General features: G+C 39.3%; 1 protein-coding gene across 1 annotated transcript; it reads left to right on the top strand.

The window, feature by feature from the left end:
- The first annotated feature begins 8040 nt into the window (after window positions 1-8040).
- LOC130560089 (cysteine protease ATG4B-like) lies at window positions 8041-10862 on the top strand. Its single transcript, XM_057343582.1, has 5 exons — window positions 8041-9725; window positions 9812-9883; window positions 10326-10424; window positions 10501-10602; window positions 10714-10862. Exons 1-5 carry the CDS (start codon window positions 9602-9604, stop codon window positions 10788-10790), a joined length of 474 nt encoding a protein of 157 aa, XP_057199565.1. The 5' UTR covers window positions 8041-9601; the 3' UTR covers window positions 10791-10862.
- The last annotated feature ends 6251 nt before the right edge of the window (window positions 10863-17113 follow it).

The following is a 17113-nucleotide window of genomic DNA, read 5'->3' as shown; positions in this document are numbered from 1 at the left end:
TATGCGACGCTGGTATAGAAAATCTCTCCAGTAATGACTTTCACAGATATTAATGTCGTCAATAAAGGAAAACCGCCGGATTGAAGCGAGATTTGCAAGGAGAGGATTTGACTTCATATCGAGCCATTGTTTCTCAGTAAGGGCAAAGGCGTTAAAGCCCTCCGAGGCGGCGTTTTAATCAACTCTCTTTCTCTCGGCTAAAGCAGCTAAGGGACCGGTGCGCTACGTGAGGGACCAGTGACCCCGCAGTCACCAATGACAAAACGCCGCCTCTATCTCCAGCCTCCCTCCAAACACAAAGCCACCCAGGAATACGTTTACCGCTACGTGCAGCCGAGGTGCAAATTACCGGCGGACGGTTAACGCGGCAGTTTGGTACCCCAGCGCGCAGGACGCGCGAGCGGTGTGGGGGTGGCTAGGAGGCGTACTTAAAATTAAAAGTTATAGTCTATTAGCCTGCGTTTGGTAGCCGAGCACGCAGCCATGCCTAGCACGGCCGCTAATGGGAAAAGATGTGTGGAAGTGTATGATTTATGGGTGCATGCGAGCAGGGGTGGAATAATTTGGTGCAGAACGGGTACTTACTGAACGGCAACAACTCGGCTACTTATCCGTACTTTCTGGTGATAAATTAGCTCTTGCTTAAAGTGGCCCAGGACCCATTTTTCATTTTGATTACTACACTTGATATCTCTTTCTTTCGCACTCTTTCTATGTCAGCGGCGGTGCTTAGCGCTTCTTGTGTATCAGGTGCTGTGTTTAAGTAAACCCTTTCTGCTTCACTCAACCTCTTTTTTTATCAACAACCCTACATAGGGCTCTTCTGTAATCTCTCCCAAGCCAGGTGCGGCTGCTCGCCATGCAAAATAGTTGACCAAAAATGAACACGTGTGTATTTATTTCGCAACAAAAAAAGAATGCTTGAAGAACCTTCCCGCAACTTTTTACACACATAAACAGCTGTTAAAAAACACATTAAACTGCATCAAGATAAAAACAAAATACTGCTGTACACTTCAGGATTTACTGTATAATTGTAGTATACAGTAATTACTACATTAACTTCTTAACTCGTTACTTGTTAATGTATACTACAGTACTCTGTACAATGAATTTAATGAAATTGATCAACTTTACTTAATTCTGTAGTAAATTGCAGTGTTATCCCAGTAAATACTACTCTTTGTTAATATATCAATTTACTATATTCCATACTACAGAATACTATATATGGAGAATAGTAAATTGATAAACTGTAGTAAATATTATGATATACTTTAGTATTTACCCTAGTAAACTGTAAAATACCGTAGTATATTATAGTAAGTATTCCCACTTTGTTAATTAATACTGTTGTTTACTGTGGTGTATTCAGTTATTACTACACTTTACGTATACTACAGCATTCTGTAGTATGAAATACAGAACTGATACATTGTCGTAAATATGGCAGTATACTCTAGTATTTACTATGGTAGACTTTTGTATATTGTAGTATAGTTAAGTGTACTACACTTTGGTCATGTATACTACAGTATTCTGTGGTACTAACTAAACTTACTGTATGTAGTACACTGTTGTACACACGTAAATACTTGTATACACTAGTATTTACTATAGTAAACTGTGGTATATTATAGCAATTACTACACTTTATACTACAGTATTCTGTAGTATTAACTACAGCGTATTGATAAACTGTCATTTTTGCTTAAATTTGCTTTCATTTGATAGCAGTTTACTGTAGTAAATACAAAAGTATACTGCATTATTTTTCCATGTATCTTGCCTGCTTTTGTGTCATTATTTTTAGTAGTAAATTTGGCTACTGCACACATTATCTAGTGATTTTATTCTGAACAATTTTACTTTTTGGTACTTGAAATTGTCACATTGTACGGTTTTGCAGCACCAAAAGGGCAAGTAAATAATGGCACGATCTTTATTTTTGAGTGAACGGTTCTTTTAATTCACTTCTCCTGTTCTCTCTGTCAGTGATCCAGTCATTTTTTCTTTGTAAAGGCTGCATATCAAAGACACTGTGGTTTGGCTTGTTTGGCTTTCTGTCCAGCTGCCAGACGACTGGAGCCCTGTCACTCAGCCTGTGACCCGGCCGGACCTTCCCCTACTGGGACAATGTTCCCATTGATCCTGGCTCGACTGGAGTGACAGGACTCTGCCTCAGTCAGGGAAATAAGCAGGTAAAATATTAAGTTATGAGGGCAGGTTTCAATCAATAAACAGCCCTTGCGACCGGGGTGGGATCTCTATGCAATCGAGATAATGCAATTGAGGGGTTTGAAACCCAAATGCATCTGTTTTTCAGAAGCACCAGCGACATCAGACGTTCCACCCAGACCTCATCGGAAACTGCCGGGTTTCACCAAGAAATCTGTTTGGTGAATTGTTATGGGGCGTCAATTTCTAAAACCACTTACCGTAGTAGAACCTGTGTCACGACAAGCTTAATGAGAAATAAACCATTGCTTCAATATTTTAAAGAGACTGAAAGTAAATTAACGGTCGATGGATATGATGCATGCCGAAGCGTCTTTTGTTTTACTCATGTGCAGTACAGGGGTGTAAACATTTCAGACATTTCTGTGTAAATGAACAACTTTTAGAAAATACCTGAAAACTCGTAAGGAAGCGCTTTTAAAGGAAAACATATATTCTCTCTCTGAAGCTGAAGAATACAGAACAATACAGGTGTGAAGATCATTAGTCATGTCTGTGGCGTCGGGGACAGAAGTCAACACGATCCTGACCTCCACAGACCCCTGCACGTCAGGTGAGCTGACCGCATACTGGTAGTCCCCACACGGCCTCCGCTCGGCTTAAACCCTGAGGCGCTGACGGACGGCTATCTTCACCCAAACCGCCCCGCGTGCCGCTGATAAAATGTTAATGTAATTAACAGATAATGACTGTTGTTTTTAGCTGTCGATACTCCTGCAAAGTCACATTCAGGCGTCTGGCAGCCATTGTTCAATTCAATTACTTCCTAAACACTCCCCCCCACCTGTCTTTATCTGCCGCCTCTCCTCCCACCTGTCTGTGTTTGTGCTGACAGACAGCGGAACAGCCCGGAGCTGTACACTGGGCAGGGGATACATGTGCACACTGAGCAGGGACTATCCGTGCACACCGAGCAGTTTAGAGCACTTTTTTTAGAACCAAATTCATGGCACTGATGGGTAATTTCCTCTCTTCTGTGAAGTGATATTTGAATGCACCCTTGTTCCCTGTGCTGTTTTTACTGCCTCTTTGGTAAAACACACGTTCCCCGCAGTTCTCACTCTGGGATGGCCAAACACCCTGTATAGGGCTCACTTCTCAAGTCTCCATTGGGCTCTTGAAACGTGTCTCAGCATCGTGCCGAGAACGGGCCGCTCGGTTAACTAGTGCAATCCCAGCAGCGTCGGGGGAAGGATCATAAATCACGCGATCGAAGCCGGCAGCCACCGACACCCCCCTCACCTCCGACACGGACGAGAAGCACAAACAAGACAAATGTATTTATTTTGAAGTGGAAAGCACGCGGGGTCTATCAGGACGCTGGGAGTGCGGCCACTGGCGCGGCATTATTTGTACTCCTGTATTTTAATAAGCATCAAATCCAAACAAGATTAGGTGATTCCAGTTTCCAAAATGTCAGGGCAGGCAGTGCTATCAGTCATAATAAATGGGCTCATGCAAAGCGTGGGATCTTTACCATGCAGAACAGTGTGTTTGGAGAGCATTGCGCAGATGCTGGCCTCTGATATGCAATTATTCTAAAGAGTATCAAAAGTCCAACGTGAACTGGACGTTTCTCCACCGAAGCTCGAGCGCTGCATTTGTCTTCATGCGTTCACACTGACACAACCTACGAATAATAAGATTTAGCCAAACCGAGGAAACCGTAATCTGAAAAATGTAAAAACAGAAGAATGTTGCTATCGGTGTGCTGTATTGAATGAAATCACTTTATTCTCAATACAAAAGATGAATCTGTTTTCTTCAAAGTACTGTATAAAGTACTGCACCGTAAACCTGAATGCTCAAAGTAATTAAACAGCTTAAGTAATGTAAACTTAATGAGTCTGAGGGAAGTATAATGAATAATTTTGAGTCCAAAAAAATTATTTGCTCTTGTTCAATTTACCTGATTTAATGACATAATTGGTTGAAAAGGATGTCCAATTCCCAGCATGCTTTGCGTCAGACTGCAATGGGAGAGTACATTTTAAAATATGATTATTTTATGTGTTTTTCAGTAAAGTTAAAGACTTGTTAGTATTTAATGTTCATTTATCTTGAATATGTAGCTAAGAGTTTGACATATTTTTTCAGTTTGGCTAGGGGTGGGCTAAGGGGGCTGAATCCCCGAAAGTTTTCAGTAAAGCCCCAAATGTTTTATTACCATGCGGTGTACGAATCACTTAGGGGCAGTTTACATTTTGTGTCTTTTGCGCGTCCTTCTCCGTAAATAAATAAATTTAGAGTGTAAAAACAACCCCCTTACAGTTTCTGTGGAGTGGTGAGTAAGATGCGTGACAAGCAGGGGCGTAGCCAGAACTTTTTTTTAGAGGTGACCAGGTAAGACCCAGTGATTTTATTAGGGTGACCAAAAAATCCTTACAGACAGAAATTCTTTAACTTCTACTGTAATTTACACCAATTCTTCAATTACACATAGTTTGCTGGTCACAAACATACACAAAGAACGTAAAGTAAACCATTTATTTGCAATGCTTTCATGTGCTAACATTATTTTTAAATAATTTGCTAGCTATCATTTGCAGTAAGTTAGCTTTTTTTTAGAAAATAAACATTGCAGTACCCCAACTTAAACTTTCGCGAAAATGTAATTAATGATTGAAATCCTGTTAAACAAGACTGATTTTACTGACCTGATCCTTCTGCTCACGATGAACTTCCATGGTACACAGACAGCTAGTACACTGTCACGAAGCGGTTAGCAGCTGTTCAGCTATAGCGCTCAGACTGTTTGCGTCAGTGCGTCAGCGTATGACATCATATTAACGCGAGAGAAAATGTTCTCGCGTTACTTTCAGTGCGTACGCACTCCGTAAACTCCGACACACATCTTAAAACTGCTTCGCACAACAGAGGTGGCCAGATATGTGGCCATCCATCATTCAGGGATAGCCGTGGCCACCATGTAGCTACGCAAACTCAGTTGCATACATTCATAATGACAATCAAGTCCTGAATCACACTAGTTCAGCAATTTAAGTATACAAGATATCATATTTGACTAGATCGTTATTAAAAACAGTATACGAAATGTCATTACAAATACTGAAATATCATTTTTAACAATAATACCAACCCAGAGTGAAAAGACTAGAGATGCATTAAATAAAAAAGACGATAAAACGAAGGAAAGAGGGTGTATTTAGAAGAATGGACCGATATATAGAGATGCTCAGAGGAGGACTGAAGTCGCTCCTGCTGTGCTGATCTGGTCTGTTTAATAAGTGGGCTTACGGATCAGTGCTCAGCCAATCCCACAACCCCTATCAAACTGACAGTGTGCCGCACATAGACGATACACAGCACTACCTCTCACACACACGCACACACATACACACATCCACACACACACACGCACACTTACAGAGAGAGCAGGGTTAGCAGGTGAAGCTCTTTAATCAGTCACATGGATTTATTTTCAAACATTCACTCACACGCACAGTGGTCTGGGAACATTTGACCTCTGTGTTGCATCTAGAGATCTGAAATAAAATAAACGGCTCATAAAATCAGTCATTTTTTGTCAAAGCTACACAAGTAAAGCTTTTGAAGTTAAGCTCTGAAGAGGATTAAAGACAGACACAGTCCACAGTAGGGCTATGAAAGTACCAAGACGTGACCAAACCCTTGGCAGGAAGCGAGTTTCTGAAACATTCTCAAGGAGAGGGAAGTACTGTCTGATTGGTCCCCAATACAGGATGTTAGGCCTACTGACCAATCAGGTAGCTTTTAAAAAAAATCTGTCATTTATTCGGCCTCATTCATTTTTTTCCATGGAACACAAAAGACGATGTTTTGAGAAATCGTTTTGAGTCCATACAGTGGAAGTCAATGGGGACCAAAGTTGTTTGGCCAACAACTTTTTTCAAAATATCTTCTTGTGTGTTCTACAGAAGAAAGTCAGGTTTGTAATGCACGAAGATGAGTAAATTAAAAAAAAAATTTAATGCACTTTCCACATACATCCAGTTTTAGAAATCTGCTGGTGGTACCACAGTGCAAAATGCGTTTAGTAAAAAATAGAACAAGGCAATATTGTGGTAATGTTGTCAAAAGCGTGTGGCATTAAACGAGATAATTCAAGTAGCTAGCTATAAACTTTTCAACAGTTTAACTGCTTTGCTCAGCAAAATCCTCTTTAAACCATGACCACAGTTGCAGATAGTTTAAGGTAATCCCGGCTCCTGCTCCTCTTGCAGCAACATTGAGAGCATTGTGTTGCGTTATGAATTGCAGCCCGACTGACTTGTAGCGCAACGGCGCATGAAATCGAGCTTGCATAGCTAAAAGCATTTGCAATCATGTACCTGAGTTGATTTTCAGGCGTAAAAGGATACAGGCATTTTATACATTCCACAAACACTCACGCATAAGCACCAATGCATGTAATGTTCTGCTTGCTGGATTTACTGTATAAGTGGTTGTGTGTGTATGTGTGAACACGGTTTTGTAAAGATGTGTCTGCTGTTGGCTATTTAACATTACGCCGAGCTCAATTACAGCTGCTTGCACACATAATACACCTATGTTTACACATACATTGCATTTATATGTATAAGTAGAGGGAAATACAATAGAATGTGCAGATCTAAAAGAACAGCTGCCATCTGTATCGCAAAAGAGCAATAAATGAGGGGGGAAAGAATGTATTACTGCACAAACAAGCGTTATAGCCTACGCGTTTTAGATAACATGTGCACATTATGTGAACTTTCTGTTTGTATAAACAACACAAATTACCAACAGTACATTTGCATTTCCCACAATTTGCAGCATTCAACAAAGCTCACTGCATAGAATAGGGTATCCCACAATGCAATGCACTTCATTGAAATAAAATGCTAAATGAAAAATTTGAAAATTAAAATCTATCCAAACTGGATGCCAATCACTGTGGTAAACCAAAGATAAATGATTTTAACAAGATGTGTCACTTCCATTACTGTGACTAGGGAAGGAATGCTCAAGATAGACGTCTTTACCGAAGGAAGTCCCGCCTTCCAGTGAAAAGAGCCAATCATCAACCAATAAAGATTGACGATTCTCTGGGGTGGGGCTCTACACAAAGGCTTGTGAGGCACTTGCCAATCAATATGTGCTCTTTAATTGTGCTTTTTACCAGCGATTTTAGAAATATCAGTCTTCCCCATTCAAGTAGATAGAACTATGGACTTGCTTTGACTGAAATAGCTGCCCGAAGGCGTTGCAAACATGGCCGCCAAGTGGCATGACTTCCTTAAAAGTCCCCGTGAACCGGAAGTTGCGATCGTTTTTACATCCGTATTCTGACACATTTCCGAGTGAAAAGGAATTTCAAAGGAGAAAATTAGTGGGCGTGGCTTGCGTTTTTCACAGCGAATTGATTGGATGTGAAAAAACAGCTGTTGCATTGGTTTTGAAATGAAACTGGCAGCAGACTGACAGTTGAATAAATTTTCGTCATTTCAGATGGATAGTCATTCCAGGGCAGAAGTGCATTTTCAGATTTTAATTGAAGTAGGGCTGCAGCTATCGATTCTTTTACTAATCGAGTATTCTACTGATTTTTCCATCGATTAATCGGGTATTCGGATAATAAGTACTTTTTCTTTATTAAAAAGCAATACTAAATATACAAGAGAAAATAAGACAGGTCTCTTAAAATGAGTAAAACAACTAATTTGTTTCCTTTTTAGAACAATTAGTTTTTATTGCTGAAATAGCATACATTAATATCTGTGAAAACTAAACCCATTTAGTACATTCCATTGCCATATTAANGAGCACAGCACGTTCATGATGTACAAAAATGCTGTCGCTAGGATTCAAAAGACAGTAATATGTCTGGTAACACGGCCATTGTTAGGATTGACGAAGCCTGATGCAGGTCGTACTTATCATTTTTAAAGAATATGTTCTTCATTCCACTAATAATCTATTTCCGATATGTTACTTGCCAGAGACTACACTGTGCCATATTTTACGTGATACTATCAGATCAGCAAGTGTTTTTAAGAATGTCTTTGTATTTAGTTAAAGATTTGTATATTGTTGTGAAAGTTTCTTTAGTGTTTGTGAGTCATTCTATAATTAGGGGTACATGTCATGTCCATGTAACTTACTCTATTATCAATTTTACTTATTTTTCATTAACATTACACTTCAAGCAATGATGACTTTTTTATATCAGGGGACATTTCTAATTCATTTACTACAAAAATACAACAAATACCCATCTTTTATCTGGCAAAAATGGCATATTCTATACTAGAATTTGCCGTTTTTTTGCTGTCCGATTTGATCAATGTAAGGTTTTACTCTTCAGTTTAGCTCTAAAATACATGTGTCTGTATCCATTTCTTATAAATATTTGTCCAAAACAATCATAAAATTATGAGATATGAGAAATATTTTGCTCATGCATCTACATTAAATCATCCATTTTGTGTATGTCCGAGAAATCAGTGGGTGCATCTCAATTCTTATTTGTGCATCCTCGTTTCCTTTCCTCGCTTCCTTTCCTCGCGTCTTAGCTCCACCCCGTCAGGATGCGAGGGAAGGGAACAAGGAAAAGAAGGGAGGACCGAGGAATTAAAAGAAGTGAAATGGCATATCCTTGCTCCCTTTAGCGTCACTTCAAAGCGTCGTCAATTAATGATGACTGTACACATTGCACGTTGAAAATATAAAAAATAAAGTTAAATACATACTTTAGGTAGATTCCATGCTTAAAAGTGTTCAAAAATGTATATAAGGTTTATCAAATATATGTTATACATAACTATATTAATATATTAACTTTAACTATACTGTCTATAGGTATACATTTACAAAAAAGCGTAATTATCACATTTATGCATGTTTGAATATGATTTAAAGATATGACGATGTGCAGGGGCAGGAGAATAATGTGCACGTCAGGTTTAGTGGATAAAACACTTCCGCAAAGGAAACACATGTGTATCCTCGCTCATGACTCCTCAGGCCTTCTCTCGCCTCCATCCTCGCCTCCTCCCAGTGCAATTAGAGAATTGAGACGTCCTTAAAGATGGCTGAGCTCGATCGGTTTCCGGGTCATAGGATGGAGGAGCGAGGAAACAAGGAGGCATATTGAGAAGCACCCGGTGTCAACCATGTTACTCCCTATAAATCAGCAATGGTTTGTTACAAAGTCACATGTCCAACATCATTTGATGTAATTTCCTTTTTTGGAGGGAAATTTGAAGACACATATTATTTAACCCATTTATCAATAATTTTTGATAAATTATTTTTATTTATCAAAAGAAGAATACTGATTTTCTGACTTTTTGGCTGACCTGAAATGTACCCCTAAATATAGAATGACTCTTGTGCAGTCATGTCTCCTGTCCCTCCAACAGCTACTCTCACATACGACTCTTTGCACTTTGGTGAGATCGAAGATTTCCCAGAGACCATAGAGCCTGTCTGGATTTTAGGAAAGCAGTTCAGCGCACTAACAGGTAACTATGTGGGAAACATTTATTTGAAACTCACTGTTGTGTTGTGTTTAGTTTTAGGTTCTAAATTGAATTTCTGTGTATCCCAGAGAAGGATGAAATTCTGACTGATGTCACCTCACGTTTGTGGTTAACCTACAGAAAGAACTTCCAGCCAATCGGTGAGAGTTAAAGAAAATTTTGTCTGACATTTTTGCACGTTAAAAAATAATCACATTTACAATCACATCAACACACTGCCTCTGAAATTTCCGTCCATCTTAAAAAACTTGGAACGGGTTAAATTTTCTGCATTTTTCACTTCCGTAGCAAGCATTTTGAGAGGTGTTTTCACAATTTAGAGCCAATCCAGGATGGCGTCTGAGTTGATCCACTTCGTGTAGCAGCTCAAAGCACTGAATGACAAACAAAGTGCAGAGTACAAAGACAGAATATAAAGAGAGAGTGTGGCAGATGATTGTGGAACAGGTTGGATTAAGATGACGCATACAAAGATTACGGACTGAGTGTTCAAAGACACTTAGTCACCAGTCATAATCTAAGGGTAGTCGCACATATACATTATTTTTGCATATGGGTTTGTTAAGAGATGTCATGTTACAGGTGGCACTGGGCCTACTTCAGATACTGGCTGGGGCTGCATGCTTCGATGTGGACAGATGATTCTTGGGGAGGCCTTAATTTGCAGGCACTTAGGCAGAGGTACATGGAAATACTGGGGTTCATTGGCTTTGTAATGTACTTCTGCTGTTGTCTGATATATTGTATGTTTTATTAGACTGGAGATGGAATCCAGGTCAGCGGCAGAGGTCGGAATATATCAGTATTCTCAATGCTTTTATTGACAAGAAGGACAGCTATTATTCCATCCACCAAATAGGTACTACTCAAGTCAATATAAATATTTTAAAAGTATAACAATGGTGGAGTGATTGAAGAATAAATTACTTTGGATTCCTTAAATGGGTTGCTCTTTTCTTGTTTTCTGTAGCTCAGATGGGTGTAGGTGAGGGCAAGTCTATTGGCCAATGGTATGGTCCTAATACAGTGGCACAGGTACTCAAGTAAGTTGCCAGATGACTTTTGTCATTTAAGTATAACACCAGTTTCACACCGCACGTGTAAGCAGTGCATAATTTTTTCGGCGCCTATGTTAACAGTTGAGAGCATTCATACCGCACGCGTACACAGTGCATACCAGAAGTGCTAATGACTGTATCTGTGATCGAATAACTAGTTGATAAACAGCGCTTACGTGTCTTCTTTCCTTCCTGACTTGTTTGGTGTGAGTTAGAGCATAATATTTCTTGCGGAGCGGGGAGCGCCTTTCTGAAAATTCCGCTCCACTCGCTAAATATATACGCTCAGTCGTTCGCTCAGCCGTCCTGGTGATTTACTTTTTTGCTGATGGATTTTTGTCCTATGTACACCGCATGAATGCTGTAACGATTGAGGTTTGACGTTTTAAGACTGCATTTCCCCTTGTTTTGGTCTATTTTTCTTTAGAGCCTGTTTCTTTTATGAACCCCAGTAATAATAAAGGTGTTCATAGTGCATTTCATCTTTTATGCGTTTATTTTGAATGTTGCACTATGGCAGCTATATGTTCACGGAAATGAAGTAACGAAAATCAAATATTCTTTATCAGTTATTATACAGTTATTTTAGGCACTCTTTAAATAAAAATAAAATATTGGCTGTAATGTCACAGAATGTCGGACTGCTCTTTTTCAGCCTACTACTTAAACTGAGACAATTATTCAAGAAGTTTAATATAAACTGAAAACAATTAGACTTACTAGACACATTTTATGTCAGAGCGGGATCTGAGTGGGATTTGGTTTAACGGTGAGCGTAATATTTAACGGAGTGTTTGCTTGGTCCGTGAGTGACTGAGCGAAGCACACAGTCATTGAGTGAAATATTGAGCGGAGCAGGCTCACATGCTCTGGTGTGAGTGGAGCGTGGCCATGCGCGTGCGCGTCCCCCTCTTCCGTGTTCGCGATGAGCTTCATGTGTGTGCGTGAGCCCTCGGCCTCTCGTATTTAACTGTCACTTGCATTTAAAATCAAAGAAGCGTTTGTAATACAGCAACACATTGTCGAGAAAGGGCAAACAGCATATAGCCGCTCTTTAATATAGATGTACTTTATTGTGATTTGATGATGTTGCATTTATAAATCAGGATTTTAGCAGCGTTTAAAGTGACTGCTGGTGGCATCCCGTTGTAAAATACAGTATAATGTGACGGATAAGAGAGTATAAGAAAAACAGATAAGTGCTAACACTAACACGACATGATGACGTCACAAATATGCGAATTAGTTTGCAGTGGTTTTTTTATTGCTCAAAGAACAAATATAACATGCCAAGAGTCTACATCAATAATCACAAAAAGTACAATTGTAATTATCAGTGGAAGAAAAAAAAAAATAAAGAGAGAGAGAGAGAAAAAATATATATAATAATTTAAAAATAATAATAATTTAAAAAAAAAATAATAGTTGCAGTGTTTCCCACAGGATTTTGACAGACTTGACGTCACGAACTAATTAGCATATTTGTGACGTCATCACGTTGTGTTTGCGTCGTGTTAGTATTTGATATCTGTTTTTCTTCTACTCTCTGATCTTGTCATATTATACCGTATTTTTCAACTGAATGCCACCAGCAGTCACTTTAACTGCTGCTAAAATCCTGATTTATAAACGCAACATCATCGAACAAAATCACAATACAGCTCATCTCCATTATAGAACGGCTATATGCCGTTTGCCCTTTCTCCACAATGTGTTGCTGTATTATGAACGCTTCTTTGATTTTAAATGCAAGTGACAGTTAAATACACTACACGGAGCTAACTACACTCGCGGACGAGAGGCCGAGGGCCCGCAAACACATGGAGCTTATCGGAAGAGAGTGCATGCTAACACGGAAGAGGAGGACGCGCACGCGCCACTCACACCAAACAAGTTAGGAAAGAAAGAAGACGCGGAAGCGCAGTTTATCCACTAGTTAATCGATCACAGATACAGTCATTATCCCGGATGAATAAAAAATTACAAAATGTGACGCCAAATATACTTGGGCGGCCATTGATATACCTGGTTGGACCGCCCAAGTAAATGCATTGTATGGGAAACGCTGAGTTCGTGACATCACCAGCGCCACAAGCCTGTCAAAATCCTATGGGAAACACTGCAAGTCAATCACTCTCTCCTATGGTGAGTAAACCCTTGCAAGTGACTTGTATCGTATCCTTCAAAGCATGATGGCTTTTTATTTATAACTTGTACTAAATGGATCTAAAAGAGGATGATACAGGCGGATAAAACAAGTTATACAATCTAAATCAAATAAGCTTTTTGATGAAGTTCTGTAAGATATTTTGCTCACTGATGTATTTAACTCAACTCAACTTTATTTATATAGCGCTTTTTACAATTTTCATTGTTACAAAGCAGCTGTACATAAGACATATTGACTATAAGCAAAACAATTAAAGTTGTACCTGCAAAAACGAGAAAAAGTTGAAAACACAGAAGACAGACATACCCACATACAAAACACTCCACACACACATTATGCACACGTACTAACACACATAGACATAGACACACAAACACGGACACGCGCACGCACACACACACGTACACACACAAGTACGCACACACACACACAGACATGCACGCACGCACACACACACACACACACACGCTCAGTGAGAGCACACATTTAAGATAAAGGAGAGAGAAGCACAGGTCAAATATAACAGACTATAAATTCCTATATGCAATATTAATTAAGTAAAACTTTAAAATTCTAAAGCAGCCCCCTCGGCCAGGCAAATAGTGCAAAAAACAGTATGCAAACGGTGGCGAGGAACCCAAAACTCTAATCGAGAAAAAAAACCTCAGGAGAACCCAGGCCCAACCAGGGGATTCCAGTTCCCCTCTGGCAAAAGCTGCTGCCTCTGCACAAGCTCCAGAGAGCTTGCACAACAAGGCTAAATAAAATAAATAAACTTAATAATAAAATAAATTATAGTTTAAGATTATCATTAATAATCTAATAGCATTTGAAATTTTGTGGTGAAGACATGTCAAGAGACCGCGTCCTTCTTTATCCAGCTCTATCATCTCAGCTCTTGTCAGGTCCCCACTTCCCATTCTCCGCTCTACCATCAGGTCAGGCCATGAACTGCATCCTGCTCGCTGTGGTAACCTTGGAACAATGAGACAAGACTGGCTGAGAGTAGAGTACTGTTCTGTACTCTTTGATGCAACAAGTACATCAGTTGTGTTTTTGGTTCCGGTTGATCTAACTAATGCAGCCTAAACCCTCAGAAGATTTATATTATGGAAGAGTAGTGTATGCAAGATTAAAAAGATGCGTCTTTAGTCTAGATTTAAACTGACAGAGTGTGTCTGCCTCCCGGACAGTACTCGAACTGCCGCGTTTTGGACCAGTTGGAGTTTTTGTAATAAGCCTGCAGGGCAACCACCTAACAGTGCATTACAGTAGTCTAGTCTTGATGTCATGAATGCATGAATTAACTTCTCTGCATCTGACATTGACAGCATATAACGTAGTTTAGATATATTCTTAAGATGGAAAAACGCAATTTTACAGGTGTTGGCGATGTGGCTCTCAAATGACAGATTACTATCGAATAGAACGCCAAGATTCTTTGCTGACGACGAGGGTTTTATGGAACATCCGTCAATAGTTAAACAGTATTCTTGGTTGTTACTTATAGCAGTTTTCGGTCCAATAAGTAACACTTCTGTTTTGTCCGAGTTCAGTAATAAAAAGTTGTTACTCATCCAGTTTTTTTATATCGACTATGCATTCCATTATTAGATGGAACTGCTGTGTTTCATGAGGCTTCGAGGAAATATAAAGTTGAGTATCATCAGCATAACAGTGAAAGCTAACTGCATGTCACTTATTATATCTCCTAGAGGTAGCATGTATAATGCGAAGAGCAGAGGCCCTAAGACTGAGCCCTGTGGTACACCGTACTGGACTTGCGCTTTTGTGTGACACCTCATTGTTTAATGCTACAAATTGAAAACGGTCGGATAAATAAGATTTAAACCATTTCAAAGCTATTCCTTTAATGCCGACGTAATTCTCGAGTCTATGTAGGAGTGTGCTGTGGTCAATGGTGTCGAATGCACTAAGGTCTAGCAGCACCAATAACGAGATACAACCTCGGTCAGACGCCAATAGCAGATCATTTGTAACTCTGATCAAAGCAGTCTCTGTACTGTGACATGCTCTAAATCCAGACTGGAATTCTTCATTGATGTCATTCCTTTGGAGGAAGGAGCATAATTGAGTTGAAACTACTTTTTCCAGAACTTTAGATATGAAAGGTAGATTCGATATAGGCCTGTAGTTCCGTAGTTCTCTAGGGTCGAGTTGGGGTATTTAAAGGGACAGTTCACCCAAAAAATGAAAATTCTGTCATCATTTACTCACTCTCATGTTGTTTCAAACCTGTATAAATGTCTTTGTTCTGTTAAACACAAAGAAAGATATTTGGAAGAATGTTAGCAATTTTCAGTTCTGAGATATCATCCACTACCATAGTAAAATATATTGTTCTGTTGAACACAAAATGAGATATTTCGAAGAACTTAAGAAAACAAACAGTTATGGGGCACCTTCCAAACATATTTCTTTGTGTTCATAATGAATTTACATGAGGGTGAGTAAATCATAACAGAAATTTCATTTTTGGGTGAACTAAAGATGTTTTATTAACAAAGTTCGGGAGGAGCACGTGCAGACTAACTCGGCTGGCTTGCTATGATCAATCATACCAATCAGATAATTAACCCGGCTGGCTTTCCATGACCAATCTCACAAATCAGATAACTAACCCGTCTGGTTTCCTATAACTGAACTTTATTTATATAGAGCTTTTTACAATTTTCATTGTTACAAAGACATGACACAGACACACAGACATGCACACACGCACACACACACACACACGCACACACACACACACACACACACACACACACACACACACACACACACACACACACACAGACACGCATGCACAGTAAAAGCACACATTTAAGATAAAGGAAAGAGAAACACAGGTCAAATATTAAACAGACTATAAATTCCTATATGCAATATTAATTAAGTAAAACTTTAAAATTCTAATTCTAAAGCAGCCCCCCGGCCAGGCAAATAGTCCAAAACAGTCTGCGGTCTCTATATGTTTTTTTTGCCTTGGAGGTCCGGACAATACTTTTTTAATAAATAATGTTAAATCAATCAATCTAATGTTTTATCAGGCCATTTACTTTATATTCTATATAGCCACAGTCTGTATGAAACATAGAAGGTCTGGTAACTGAGAAAATGTGTTGTAGGCTCTGGTGCTGAAGTGAAGTCCCAGTGGTCTATTTTAATATTTTAAAAAAACTACTGACAACAAACTGTAACAACTGAAATAAATATATCATGAGCAGCCTTTCCATGCCATTCATACTAGAACTGATTCTAAATATTCTTTCCAATTAAAACATGATTCACAATGAAATGCTCTTAACATGCTGATTATTTATGCTACTAATATCATAAATGCTATATGTAGATACAAGACGTTATGTTTTATAATCTGTCACAAACCTATATAGCAAACAGTAAACTGATTGACAGCTAAAAATACTTTATTACTGCTGCATTTTCATTTACTTGAGCATTACAGAAAAAGTGTCCATTTATTTACCTGCTGTTGGTGTCTGCAGGTCTTTATGTGCGACGTGTTTTTGGCTGGAGAAGCAGCGCTCACGGAGCGGAAAGGGTTAAAATGAAGCACGTTTGGCGCTAAATAAAGATATTAGAAGATATAGCGGCAAAATATAATCAACATAAATGTCCCTGAGTGCGCGTGATGTGTACATCTCAGTTATGTAGACGTGTGCTCAATTTAAACCACAGAAAGAGTTTTTTTAATGGTTCATTATGTCTTGCGGTCCAGATGGAATGAAGGATAAACATGTCATCCGGTGGTAACTGGACTGTTGCTTGTCAGGGGCAGGGTATGCGTATTTTCACCACCCTGGGAGCGTTTGAAAACGCAATTTTTTTATCTGCTTTTCAGGTGGTTGACGCAACATATTTTCCCACACCCGCTCTCTGTCCGCTGGTGAAAGTGTGCTTACTTGTGTATGTGCGCGCACATGTCTGTGTGTGTGCTCGCGCATCGGGTCGGAACTCGATACAGAGAGTAGAGGAGAATTGTAAAGGCGCGACCACGTAGAAACAGAAATGACATGCCGCCATGTAAATAAGATAAATACCATAATGCTATTTAGTTTGTTTAATACGAGAACAAGGTATAGACATGTTATATAGTAAAG

This window comes from Triplophysa rosa, linkage group LG10 (genome assembly GCF_024868665.1).
Source record: "Triplophysa rosa linkage group LG10, Trosa_1v2, whole genome shotgun sequence".
NCBI classification, from domain to species: Eukaryota; Metazoa; Chordata; class Actinopteri; order Cypriniformes; family Nemacheilidae; genus Triplophysa; species Triplophysa rosa.
Note: the sequence above shows the minus strand (reverse complement) of the source record. Positions and strands in the feature narration are given on the sequence as shown.

Excerpts from the sequence above, each read along its gene's own strand:
- LOC130560089 (XM_057343582.1), top strand. The coding sequence starts at position 9,602 with ATGTCTCCTGTCCCTCCAACAGCTACTCTCACATACGACTCTTTGCAC. Across the intron at positions 10,425-10,500 it reads TTGCAGGCACTTAGGCAGAG|ACTGGAGATGGAATCCAGGT; the intron begins GTACATGGAAAT and ends ATGTTTTATTAG. Across the intron at positions 10,603-10,713 it reads TTATTCCATCCACCAAATAG|CTCAGATGGGTGTAGGTGAG; the intron begins GTACTACTCAAG and ends TGTTTTCTGTAG.